Raw genomic sequence first — 12,559 nt, 5'->3', positions numbered from 1 at the left:
ATGCACGCATGCCTTATACCCCGTAATGGTAAACATATATATGTATGTAATCTAATCAGCGATAACTTTAGTTATAAAGAACAAACGAGTTATCGCATTCTCAGACGAGAGAAAACTCGCCCTGGCCACCACCACCGATATTTTACGTATCTAGTTCTCCGCCCACGAACATTTAGCGAAACGATATGATATCGAGACATATAGTTGTGTCGGCGTTACGCCAAGCGATCGAAAATCACTTCCTCCGTTTTTGTTCCGCTCGAGAAAGTCCGAAGAATCCTGGTGTGCACCGAGGCGAGTTATCCTTATCTAGAAGTGGAAGGTCGTAGGCGGTTAGATTTCATAAGGAGAGATATATATATACGAGAGTAATTGTCGGTCGTGCTGTACGACAGACTGTCGGCGAACGGAGAATGGAGGAAGGAAGTAAGAAAATAATGGAAGAATGGGAGAGGGAGAGAGAGAGAGAGAGAGAGAGAAGAAAGCTAAACCAAGCTAAACTGAATTGAAATTGAATGAGCGGGGGAGGAAAGCTCCGTGAATCGGAATTATTGCCGATATAATAATACCGGTACCGACGATTCGCTGTACAACGAGGAATTCCCTCGTATATTAGAGCTATATAAACTCCAAGATATATTTCTGAGTTGGCAACCGGTGGTGAGATACGTGCACGAAATAAAAGGGGGGAAAAAAAAAACGTGAGACGGGAGACACGAAAAAAGGAAGACACCCCGTGGAACGGGGTGGAAGTCGTGGACTGGAAAATACCTGAAACATTCCGTCGACGACTGTCTGCGATATCGATATCTTCCAATTTTATCAGTCGCTTTTACAAATCAGCAGAAAAGAAAAACGTGACAATGGAATTCGTTAATCTCTAGCTTGAGAATACGTAACTGAAGGTTAGGAGGCTAATTTGAGAGAGGTGACTTGAAAAGTTACGATTTCCATTGTACAAACAAATACGCAACATCAGTATCGCAAATTATTGTGCAACGCTTATTATCGACGTGGTGGATAATTTTTCATTCTCCAGAGTCTAAGATGGAAGGAGCAGCGGCGCACGAGGAACGAAAGATAGGCGTCTTGTAATCCATCTTAACGTCGGCCATTTCATTAATTTCGCATCTCTCGACATCCCTCAAAGAAGAACGCTTAAAGCCGCCCCTTCATGCACCAGTCTCAATAAATGAATAAAGGAAAAACCGCGATGATGCCTGGCGATATGCAAAACTTTCGCCAGATCCGTCGCATAAATATGCATTGAGCGTTAAATCTGAGCGCACACGTTGCATTAGGTTTCGGGCAAATTATTTAAAATATCAAAGCAGCGTAATTGTTTTATTTGCCATCGTGACATCGCGTTCGGAATTTCCAAAATTCACCGAGCTGTCTCGGTCACTGCTTCATATCGGAACATCGAATTTTAACCGAGCGTAAAAATCACCGCGCAATTAGCATTTAAAAGTAATTCTATACAATCTGGATCGTTATTCAAAAAAATTCTTTTTTTCAAGAGACAGAGAGAAAGAAAGAGAGAGAATTTAGTATAGATGTATCATGCTTAAGATAAATTCCTCATAATATGGGTCATAGCCCCCTCGAAGAACGTCATCCCGTTGCGAAGAGGAATCACAAGCTCGGAAAGTAAGGAATGCGCGCGCGTTGTGGAAAGCTCGAAAACTCGGAAAAAGGAGAGCTGAAAAAGCGTACGGGAAGGAAGCTTGTCGCTCCGTGCGACAGCATGAGCAAGATGGATGAAAGTTTTTTTTTGGCCCCGGAGAAGCTCGGAAGCCTGCGAAAACTGAAGAGTAACGAGCCAATTTCCACGAGACGCTCGTCGCCCGCGCGCCTGCCACCCCTTCCTTTCCAAGGCGGCAGGGGTAGGGGGTGGATCCGTAGGAAGGGTAGCTCCCGCTACTACCGGCGACTTTTAGACTGCGAATTCAAGCGATGTGGAGTGTGGCGATCCCTACTTATGTGTGTGTGTGTGTGTGTGTGTGTGTGTGTGTGTGTGTAGGAAAGAGATCCACGAAAGTCCGACCTTACCCTTAGCCGAGAGAGCAGAAGGAGCTTTCAGGAACCGCAGATTAAAGTATGACGGCAAGAACGGAGTAAGGTTCACGAAGAAAATGACTCGTCCTCGGAGGAGGAGGACAATGAGAACCTGAGGCCTTTTGTCACAAAAGCTGGCTCTCTCAGGTTTCGAAAATTATACCCCAGAAATATGACAAACCGTGAAAATACAAATCTATTAGAGATACCGCAAAAACGTACCGCATAGATATTGATAAAATTATACGCATATATATATGTAATGTGAAACGCAGTTATCATCATTATTCAATAATTCGTTTTGCATGAAATAGGGAAAAAGGGCGAGGTGGCGCGTTTTAATTAACTTGGCAATTACTAATTATTATGTCATTAATTTGTTATACGAGGTATAATTTAGCTTTTCCATTTATGTACTCGTATAACGTAAATTTTCATCGCTGCAATTACGTCCTTCGATCGTTGCACTCGTCACACACTCGTGTGCGTTGCGTACATATCGGTGGCGCGCACCACCGGTTACACATTAATTCTTAAGTAAGTATCCGATAACGCCCTTCACCTAAAGCTGCCCTTCATGCGGTGGCTCGCCTTCGTCGATGATTTCGACGCTCGGACGGCGTGTACATGTATATTTTGAAAGTGGAGAAAAACGCGCCCGGGTTGCAATATATAAAATTACTTTTTACAGAAAATTATTTCCATCACGCGCGCGAAACATGCTATCGACGACGAGTTTATCTCAAAGAAACTCGACGAGACGCGGGGACTCGAAGTGAGACGAAGCGCGATGGGATACACTATAACGAGGACGTAGAAAGGATCCCGAAGGTTTATCCTCCCTCTTCACGTATCGTACGGATTCTCTCGTTCAATGTCCCGTTATTGAGAAGCTGCTTTACCGTCTATTTACCTTTGATTATCTTCGTTTATTCATATATATATGTATATATAATATATAATATCAGCACGCCCGAGCACGCTGATATAATATTACTCATACGAATCGCGATGCTGCCTCGCGAGAGAATCGGAATATAATGGAAATATTGAACGAGACTGGACCGACGGTTCAATTCTAAGTACATATCGCGCGTTGAGGAAAATTCATAAAGGGAAACCATTATGCGAATGCTTATTAGAATGCATATTCGCGGGGAACTTTTGCGAAACATATAGACCGGGAGAGGAGGGGGGGAAAAAGAAAAAAAAGCGCAGATTTCTCGAGAGCTTTGCTCGTGGGCGTTTAATGGGCGGCGCTCGTAAAATACTTGAATCTCATACGAAAATTACAGTCTGACCCCGATATTTCCTCCTCCTGAAGCTTCTCTTTTCCCTCCCGTTATAGTTATAGTCGCGTGCCGCCGCGAGCCCTGCGATTACTTCAGATATAAAGTCGACCTACTTGTGATCCTTTTTTCCAACGTATATCGTTAAGCGAAAATCATTTAATAACTACCTTGTCGTACGGAACCTCAAAGATCGCGCGATATATTCTCGACTCGATATCAATCTTACACATTCCGTTCCTTTCTATTCGATACGGAAACTTACTTATTACTGTATCACTTCCACCATTAACAATGAGTCCATAAAGCGCGTTCCAATTCCCCTCCGAAACGCTATTTTGCGACACGTTAAAAACACATCCGCGAATAACTCAGCTTGGTGCGCATCGTTGGACGAACCGATTCTTCGTGGGATTCGGGATTTCGCTACCTGCGGGATGTGTCTTATCGAGAAGTTGCACGAATTAAGACTCCACCTCACGTACCCGAAAGGAGACCAAATAAGGAGACACCCTCCAACAACAACTTGTCCCCCACAACTGCACGGATACCCGGAGGAAGGGAGCGATACGTGTACAAGATATAGCTCGTTCAAGTATTAATTAAACCGCTCTAGAAACTCGACGAAATGGCGTTACACGGTACTGGCGAAAGTAAAAGAAATATAAAAAAAAGAACCAAAAAAAAAAAACAGTCTTCCCGATAATATTTAAGTGAGTCGTATCGCGAATAAAAATTACCACAACGTAAAACAATTTTAATGCAATTACGTGTATTAGTTAAGAAAATGCATTTACTTCCCTCATTGCATGATATCGGTCGCAACCGTACCGTACCGTCTCACTCCGAAGCGCATTAACGTAATTGCATAAAATTTATACCATATAATTGGAGGTGGGAACACAACGCGGTTCGCCAAGGTAAATATGTAGAATCCGTCTCGATTTACTCGCGTATCGGCAAACGGAACAACAAGTTCGACCGTGGAGTCGCGCCGGCGAAATGAATGAGGCTAGGCACATCCAGCTGCATATTAATCGCAACCTAGTGTTTTATCTGCGATATATTGGCGGATGAATAACGAATTAACGAAATGTGCGCAATCAAATCCTTCCAAGGCTCGCGTCAATATATCGATACCGCGACAACTCACTTGACGCTCAATTGCTCGCAATTTCCCGACGTTACTGTCTCTATACTGCGTTACGATATTAATCGAACTTAATACCTTCCTCGCAGAGAGAGAGAGAGAGAGAGAGAGAGCCAAGTCGACGACGCGACGTCGTTGTCTATCAATTATCGACTCGTATATACGCGACGCGGAGAAAAGGAGCGAACACTTACATCACCGGTTCACACCGTCGTATCGAAAGACCTGCTCTCGTTCTCTTCACACACACACACACACACACACACATGCATATGGTACATAACTCAAGCAGTATATACGTACAGTACCAGCCACAAGACACGATCTAACGACGGACGGGTCAGGCGTCGCCGTAAAAGGCCATTAATGTCCATCATTCGTGAATTGTTCGTCGTCAGACATTCTGTGCGCTGCTTCCGGCGAAGAGGGCGAGATTTCCAAAAAGAAATCGTTCGCGCGCGCGGCTCCCGGCCTTTCTTGAAATAATACGGGCGGCAGGCGAGTACCGCGGCGTACGCGAAATTAAACCTACCCCGTCAGCAGCTGATCGTTGCTTTCAGCTTCGCCGAGCGAAGTTTTATTTACCGCGTACGGACGTCCGCTATTCGTATATCCATTCTCCGATAACAAGAAACGGGGGATTCACGGAACAAGCCCATAGTCACCTATTGACATTTCTTTGTTTGGCAGAGCAATTTAAAGCGCGCGCGCACACTCGCATACCTATTCGCGATCCGAAGATTCATGAAAAACAAATGGAGGATTTCGCGCCGAGAGAATGTGTCTCGCAGCGTTCGATATTGAATGCGTGTAAATGCGTCGCGTTAATGTAAAATAATTGCACGGGAAAAGATTTCGCGAAGGATACCTATATATATATATAAGAGAGTTTTCGGCCAGCTTGATGAAGCGCATCGATAACGAGGTTTTCGCGCTATTAAGAAACGACTCTTTTTCTCGACTAAAGAGCCATGACGGAGATGGCGGCGGCGGCGGCGGCGGCAGCGACGGCATGGCAGCGATACGAGAGAATATTTATAAGCTCCTCTTACAGTTAAGCGGTGTGGCGACGAGGCGACCCGCGGCACCGAGGTATGCATTTTCCGCGCGAAGACAGCGAGATTATTACCGGCGATATTTCATCGGCCGCTAAAACCAGCCGGCCTTTCGGGACGCAGCCCTTCTCCCCTCCTCCTCTTCTCTCCTCTCCACTGTTCTTCTCCTTCCGCCGCTTGCATTAAAGGTCCTCGCGCAATTGTAAAATGTAACTACGCTCCGTGTAAGCGCGGTGTATGGGATTTATGTTCGGCTCGAGACAGAAAGAGAGAGAGGGGGAGAGAAATAAAGAGAGAGACTGCTGCTTTCTCTCCGAAATGTATTCGCGCCGAATTTCTCGCGTTTTTCACGGGACAATATTTTTTTCAACATGACGGAGAGAGGAAGGAGCCCTCCGCGCCTCGAGGGAATCCGAACGTAATCCGAGATATGCGAATTTTTCTAGTGATTTTAATTATTCGACGACCGAGAAGCGGTTCGAAATATTCTCGGGCGAAAGGTCGGAATATCGAAGAGCCGAGGCAAATATCGTAACACGAGCTTTATGCCTCGCGGTCACGAAATTTAGCACGTTACGCCCTTGCACTCTCTCTCTCTCTCTCTCTCTCTCTCGATCCATCCGCCGGTTACCCTAAAGCTGTTTTTCCGTTGCGATACGCGAGTGATGCGCTCCAGGATCGACTTCGCCCTCTTTCTCCCTCCGTCACTTCGCACACAATAAAATCTAACGCGGTGCTCCGTTTTTATTTTTGTTGCTCCTCCTGTTTTTCGACAAAATGCTTTTTACGCGAGAGGGTAAAGTATCGTAACGTAACGTAACGTGACGATAAAACTGGTCGAATATCTTGTTCAACCGATACCGCGGGTGCCTTTATAAATTGCTACGCTATATAGCCATTAGCCAACGCGTAGCGTGAAAAAAAAAAAAGGAAAAAAGATCCCCCAACGCTGCGACAGAACGTTACAAAATATTTTGCTCTCGTATTTGCCGCCGTCGAATTACGCTGCCACCGTCATTAGAACGGCCATTATTCCGCGTAATGCAAAAAGCGTGCACGGCGCGAGTTACAATATAGAATATTCTCGCTCACTAATTAACGAACGGCCGCGAGAATTTTAACGATAAAAACATAAACAAGAGACAAACGATAGGACGTAATTGGCATCTGTCGCGGCTCGTTTGTTCGAAGACCGAATATTAATTTCAAAATCCACTTTTCCTCATTAACGAATTGCCAAGATTGCGCGCGCCAAACTTGCTCCCGATTCTTTCCAAAGTTTCTATTAACAGAGCCAACAACGCGGACGTCCTCGTTACGCCGCTATCGGGGGAAGGTAAACTCGATCTTTAGCGCGTGAAGCGTCTTCTTACAATCGGAATATAAAAGTTTGAATTCGCGGAGAGAAAGACGGGGGAAGGAGAGAGTGTGTCATATTCTTCGATCTCCGGCGCGCTCCTTTGACAGACGGACGGTTGCTCCGAAAAAAAGTGTTTTGTTTTCGAATCGTAAACAGGCACGCGTGCCCTTTTAAATCGACGAAAGTGGAGACGCATTTGTTTAACCATTTGAATTTGGAAAAGATTCTATTTTTCTGAAAAATAGAATAACGGACGCGAGAAAGAGAGACCGCGAAGTGAGTAGTAAAGCGAAAGCGACGCACTTCAGGGGGCCTCGATTTGAACACCACTGGCTCGACGAGACGCCAAGAATGCGAGAGTACCTCAATAGCGGCGTAACACTTAACACTACGGAGGGAAAGGCAGGCGTGTGCTTTTACCTTTAATCGTATATATACGTGTATACGAGCGTGTCTTCGCGATGTTATATGCATGAAAGGAAAGGAAAGGAGGGAAAAGGAAAGAAAAGACGGAAAAACGGAGAGCGCGCGTCCCTCTCGTCTCGCGAAACGCGAGGAGAGACAGCCAGCCGCCTCTTCCTCTTCCACCCTCTTTTCGCCCATCGTGCCGCATCGCGGCCGCGTGTTACGACTCGAGACAGTCGAAATTCTCTCTCTCTCTCTCTCTCTCTCTTTCTCGGGAGAGAGAAAGAGAGAGAGAGAGAGAGATTGATGGATGGAAACTTACCTCGGTAGCGGCATCGCATCCCGCGAGAATCACCGCAGCCGTGCTAAGGAGAAGTATCCAGCGTATCCTTAGTCGCATCTTTCTATCCCGTGATCCCGATGGGCCCCGCTCGCCCGGCGCCCGTCCCGTATGCACGCGCACGAATTTGACGGGGAACGTGAAAGGCGCGAGACGACGTTTCAACGTTTCGACGTTCCGCGTAAGATGACGGCGCGAGGGCAGTATACTCGTAATAAACGTCGGGAACGGACGAGAGAGAAGAGAGAACCACTCGAGGGAGAGGGGAGAGAAAAAAAAGATCTCCCGGAACAACAACGCGCGACACACACCACACTGATCGATGAACCGCGAGACACTGGGCGGCGCGACGATCGCCCGCTACCGTCGACCAGACCGACCCGACTGGCCGCCATGCTGCCTCGCTGCGCCGCGCCCGCGCGCAGCGCCATCTGCCATCGACCGATCGCAGTCACCGTCAGAGCGCGGCGCTACTCGCCCATTCCCCATTGCCGCCGAATACAAACGCTCATCCGAATCGCTCCGATTATTAAATCGCCCCTAATTCAAGTGTGTAAAACGTTATTACAATATACGAGAGTCATTGTTTATTAGAGTTTTCTAAATAAACACTAAAAATAACACACTATACTGTAAAAATAACACACTATACTGTATTCAAAAATGAATTTACACATTATAATGTATAGTATTGTAATGTTATTTTTACATGGAAAGCCAATAATCTCACACACACACACACACACACACACATATTGTGCTTACTTTGTACATACACATCTGGATTTGTAATGTAAGCCAGTATTTTTAAGTCGATTCCTCTAAATTTAAGACTATCCTAAGTACAATCTCAAATTGTGAATCAAGAGAATCGTATCAGCATCTTAAGACGATTTAAAAATAAGGACAAATTATAAATAACAACTCTAGGATCAAAGATCCTATTCTTATAAGATCTAAATACTTAATAATATTCATATGCCAATTTTTGCAATTACATTTTTCAGTTTTATAGACTGGTTCTTTCTCGGACTTGAAACGCCATTTCAATTAAAATCAATATCTCAAATTAGTTTTATGATCAATTCAATAATGCTCCCCTACAGTACAAAGTTGCATAAAAATTGCAGCAACACTGCTGCAACATTACATGTTGCAACAATATTGCAGATTTTGCAGTGATATTGCTGCAAATTCTGTGTTGTATGGAAGCTAATAGCGATACTAATAATAATTTTAATTAAAAAGTCTCATCAATGCAATTAAAAATCCTATTATCGATATAAAATCGATATAAAATTGAAATTATTTGAAAAATATTAAAAAATTTGTTTTACGAGATATTGGAAAGTATATATAAGATCATTAAAATTTCTATGCAATACGTAGTAACTGTGTAAATTAAGAATATTTCACAAATTTAATAAACGAAATTCATTAAAAAAAAAGGTTTAGAAACTATTTAACTCATATTTAGTACAGCATATTTTCTCATATACACATAAATATGTTAGAAAATTTATATACGTCGGAATAACGGATATCGATAGATTCATTAATCATCATATATTTATTTTGCAATTTTTTTTAGAATTTATATAGAAGTCGTTTGCCTAAGTCTTCTTGTCACCAGCAGATAAATCTTTCTCTAGGCTCTTCAGAAATCTCAGATTCTCGTTTATGCCGCGATTGTATTCATCGATCTTGTTCTTCATGATTTGCACTTCTCTCTGCATGTGTTCCACCTCGTTCTGCGTCTTTTGCTTGACGACTTTCAGCAATTTCCTGTCCTGATTATACGTAACACCTTACTATGTCGTGGCTACTGCTCTAAAATGACATTTTACAAAAATATTTTCGTCACCTGCTTGTAATAATATTCCGTTTCACACGCAATGTCACCTAACGACGTATCCATTTTCGAATCGTGCTTCTTTCTTTCATTAAGATGTCTAAAGTTGGAAGGAATAGTTTATTTTTCATATCGGAGCGTAAGAAAATAACCCAAAACATGGAAAGCACAGTGGAATATATTATCAGTGAATTAAATACATTTTCAATTAAATACCTATATCTGCAAGTTTTTCTGAAAATACGTCGGAGCATTGTGGTATTGATAAAAAAATTTTTATATAGAACTTTATATAAACGCGAATTTGACTATTTATTAAACGGAAAAATATTTAACGAGGTTATACGAAACGGACAAAACAAACTAGCATCAGAATTGACGCGCCTCTCGAAAATGGCTCAATGTCCAAGAAGAGGTTAAGCAACAATAAAAATACGTTTTATTTTCAAGTATAATTGTTTTGCTGACACTTCAAAGTACGAAGTCGATAATCTCGTTAAAGCGATCCATACAATATACAAGGAAACACCATTCAATATTTAAGTAACATATATATTAAGAGCATTACATTTAATATCGATGTAATGTAACAGTTTATACAGAAGACTGTGATACTCTATCAGTTCTACTATTTTCGAACTATTTTCTTACATCAAAACCAATAATAAAGCCGCCGATCAGTCGGAGTATCACGCTAATATAACTTCGTTCACTCTTTCTGTTCCATGTCTGTAATACGCTTTTTGTGACGGTTAATAGCCTCCTGATGACGTTTGATCTGTTCCTCGTGGAATGAGATCTCATCGTGCAAGCTCTCTCGCATCTTTTGTAACTGTTCCTTTTGCTGAAATAACATTTTAGACTTGTGTAAACAAATGAGATCGTTGATATGATAAACAATTAATAAGAAATATATACTGACCAGATTATAGAAGTATTGGTCCTCATGGGCAGCTTCCATCTTTCCGAAAGAACCACCAGCATCACGAACAGCACCACCACCACCTCCTCCCTTGCCAGCACCTGAACCACGTTCTCCAACCATTCTCACTTGACTGTAACAAAGTACGTTTTAAACATATATAACAACGTTCTGCTACGTTCAGCAGAAAAAACAATTTTGCAACTGTTGTAAAATATTTTATTGTAATTGGTCTTGCCCTTAGTTTCTCATTAGATCTAAATGTATAAATCAATCATATTCAAGAATTTTACACAGTTGCAAAACTGTTTTTTCCACTGAACACAGCTAATGGCTGCGTTCAACAGAAAGAACAATCATTGCAAGATTCTTTAATATGTTTGATTTTTGCCCTTAGTTTCTTGCTGGATTTAAAGGTATGACAATTATATGAATGAAACGGCAGCTTTTGCTGCTTTGGCAATTGCATTGTATTTTGCAAAAAGCTTAGAAATGAAATATTATTCAGGGGTTATGTCAGCTATACTTTCCACCTAATTATTACATAATTTTGATATCGCATCTACTCAAGTCATATCACAGATCTGTGCCATGCTGAAAAAATACATGACTATTTATGTGTGAGAAGATAAGATATTCCTAAATTCGAAAAGAAGACGTCAGTATATTACTGCGAATAAAGACGATATCTATGTTTGCGATGGAAAAACGCCGGGTATGAATTAAAAACGATCGATTAAGTGTTCGACTTTGAAACTGCGGAATTCTTCCGATACCTTAACGCAGAGATGCTTCGCGAAAACGTCGTAATCGATCGTTGCATTTTTCCAATACGAAATACTCTGGATCTGAAGGCTATCGAAAACTTGGCAAATCTACGGGACAAGCTGATGAATGAGACATGAACGAAACACTATTCTTAGAACGCAAAACTCAGCTACGACCAGTTGGTATTGTGGCGCTTGTGTCGGGAATATTGTGAATTCCATAGGTTTAAACGCAATTACTTTCTCGGGGCGATTTCAATCAAATTCCAATTAACCTGATTACGTAATATTTGTATTTTATTAATTTTTTGAAGATTAATTTTTTGTCCAAGAAATGAAAAGAAAAATTAAATTATAAGAATAACGATTTATATGCGTAATTGGAAACTTTACTGTGAGAAATTCTGTCAAATTAATTTAATCGGAGGATTTAATTAATTTAATTGATTATTACCTGTTTCTATCAATGTAGATTAACTTTAATTTCAATTCGACTCCCTCTTCATTTTTTTTCTAATTTTAGAATTAGAAAAAGATGAAGAGTTAATTGAACCAAAATAAATTAAACATACATTAGTAAAAACGAGCATAATTAAAGCCATCCGGATTTGACCTGTAGTACTCATTGACTTGATCCAGCATCAATTGTTTCTTGAGCTCGGACGTTTTCAGCTCATTAACGGCAGCCTGCTTCTGTAACTCTGCGCGCTCCAGTTCGATGTGCAGCATCCGCAGCTTGATCTCGTGCTCGCGTTGGGTAGACTTGAAGATCCATGTCGCTCTTTGTACCGATTTATCTTTGTCGCAGGTTGCTGGGCTATTGTTCCACTCGAGCTCGTTCATCGTGTCGTTGTGTTCCATCGCTCGAAAATAAAACATTTTTCGCTAAGATCTCGTCATTGGAGTAAGATTTGAGAGTGAACACGATGGCTGCGTTCAGCGGACTCAACAGTTGAGTGAGTACTCGCTGCTATTGATGTATTCTTCCAGATCTAAAATGCTGATTGGATGATCTAAAAGAATACACCAATAACATCGAGCGCTCACTCAACTGTTGAGTCCGCTAAACGCAGATAATGGTCACGTTCAGCGAACTCATAGAGCGAGTGCTCATTGCTATTGGTGTATTATTTTAGATCTAAACGTCTGATTGGATCTCACTGGCGGATGGTCATCATGAATTCATAGCTTTCCCCCTGGAGTCTTCTTTCTTTCAAAGTATTTGTAGCAAAATGTTATACGTATATTTTGAATATTTCTGAAATGTTTAATCACAATTTAATATTCCTAAAATATTTTTTAACCCCTAGATGTAGAAAATATAGATTCTGTTATATTATTCTTCCTTTGTATTAATATAT

At 41.9% G+C, this 12,559-nt stretch overlaps 4 protein-coding genes across 4 annotated transcripts in view; all 4 read right to left on the bottom strand.

The window, feature by feature from the left end:
• The window catches only part of LOC108757228 (syndecan), a 77,633-nt gene extending 69,589 nt beyond the window's left edge, over positions 1–8,044 (bottom strand). The window contains exon 1 of the mRNA XM_018501673.1: positions 7,640–8,044. Coding sequence (XP_018357175.1) covers positions 7,640–7,717 — 78 coding nt within the window. The 5' untranslated portion in view covers positions 7,718–8,044. The remainder of the gene's footprint in view (positions 1–7,639) is intronic.
• Positions 8,045–9,224: 1,180 nt separating this feature from the next.
• On the bottom strand, positions 9,225–10,110 carry LOC108757230. Its single transcript, XM_018501677.1, has 3 exons — positions 9,726–10,110; positions 9,522–9,609; positions 9,225–9,447 (listed from the first exon to the last, which is right to left on the bottom strand). Exons 1-3 carry the CDS (start codon positions 9,761–9,763, stop codon positions 9,271–9,273), a joined length of 303 nt encoding a protein of 100 aa, XP_018357179.1. The 5' UTR covers positions 9,764–10,110; the 3' UTR covers positions 9,225–9,270.
• Positions 10,111–10,118: 8 nt separating this feature from the next.
• Positions 10,119–11,345, bottom strand: LOC108757229 (ATPase inhibitor mai-2, mitochondrial-like). Its single transcript, XM_018501676.1, has 3 exons — positions 11,208–11,345; positions 10,432–10,564; positions 10,119–10,353 (listed from the first exon to the last, which is right to left on the bottom strand). Exons 1-3 carry the CDS (start codon positions 11,252–11,254, stop codon positions 10,219–10,221), a joined length of 315 nt encoding a protein of 104 aa, XP_018357178.1. The 5' UTR covers positions 11,255–11,345; the 3' UTR covers positions 10,119–10,218.
• Positions 11,346–11,771: 426 nt separating this feature from the next.
• Positions 11,772–12,559, bottom strand: part of LOC108757176 — a 3,088-nt gene continuing 2,300 nt past the window's right edge. Inside the window, exon 4 of the mRNA XM_018501587.1 lies at positions 11,772–12,061. Within this exon, the coding sequence (XP_018357089.1) occupies positions 11,772–12,061 (290 nt within the window). The remainder of the gene's footprint in view (positions 12,062–12,559) is intronic.

Source organism: Trachymyrmex septentrionalis, unplaced genomic scaffold (genome assembly GCF_001594115.1).
Source record: "Trachymyrmex septentrionalis isolate Tsep2-gDNA-1 unplaced genomic scaffold, Tsep1.0 scaffold134, whole genome shotgun sequence".
Lineage (NCBI taxonomy): Eukaryota > Metazoa > Arthropoda > Insecta > Hymenoptera > Formicidae > Trachymyrmex > Trachymyrmex septentrionalis.
This window is presented reverse-complemented; position numbering and strand designations above follow the sequence as displayed.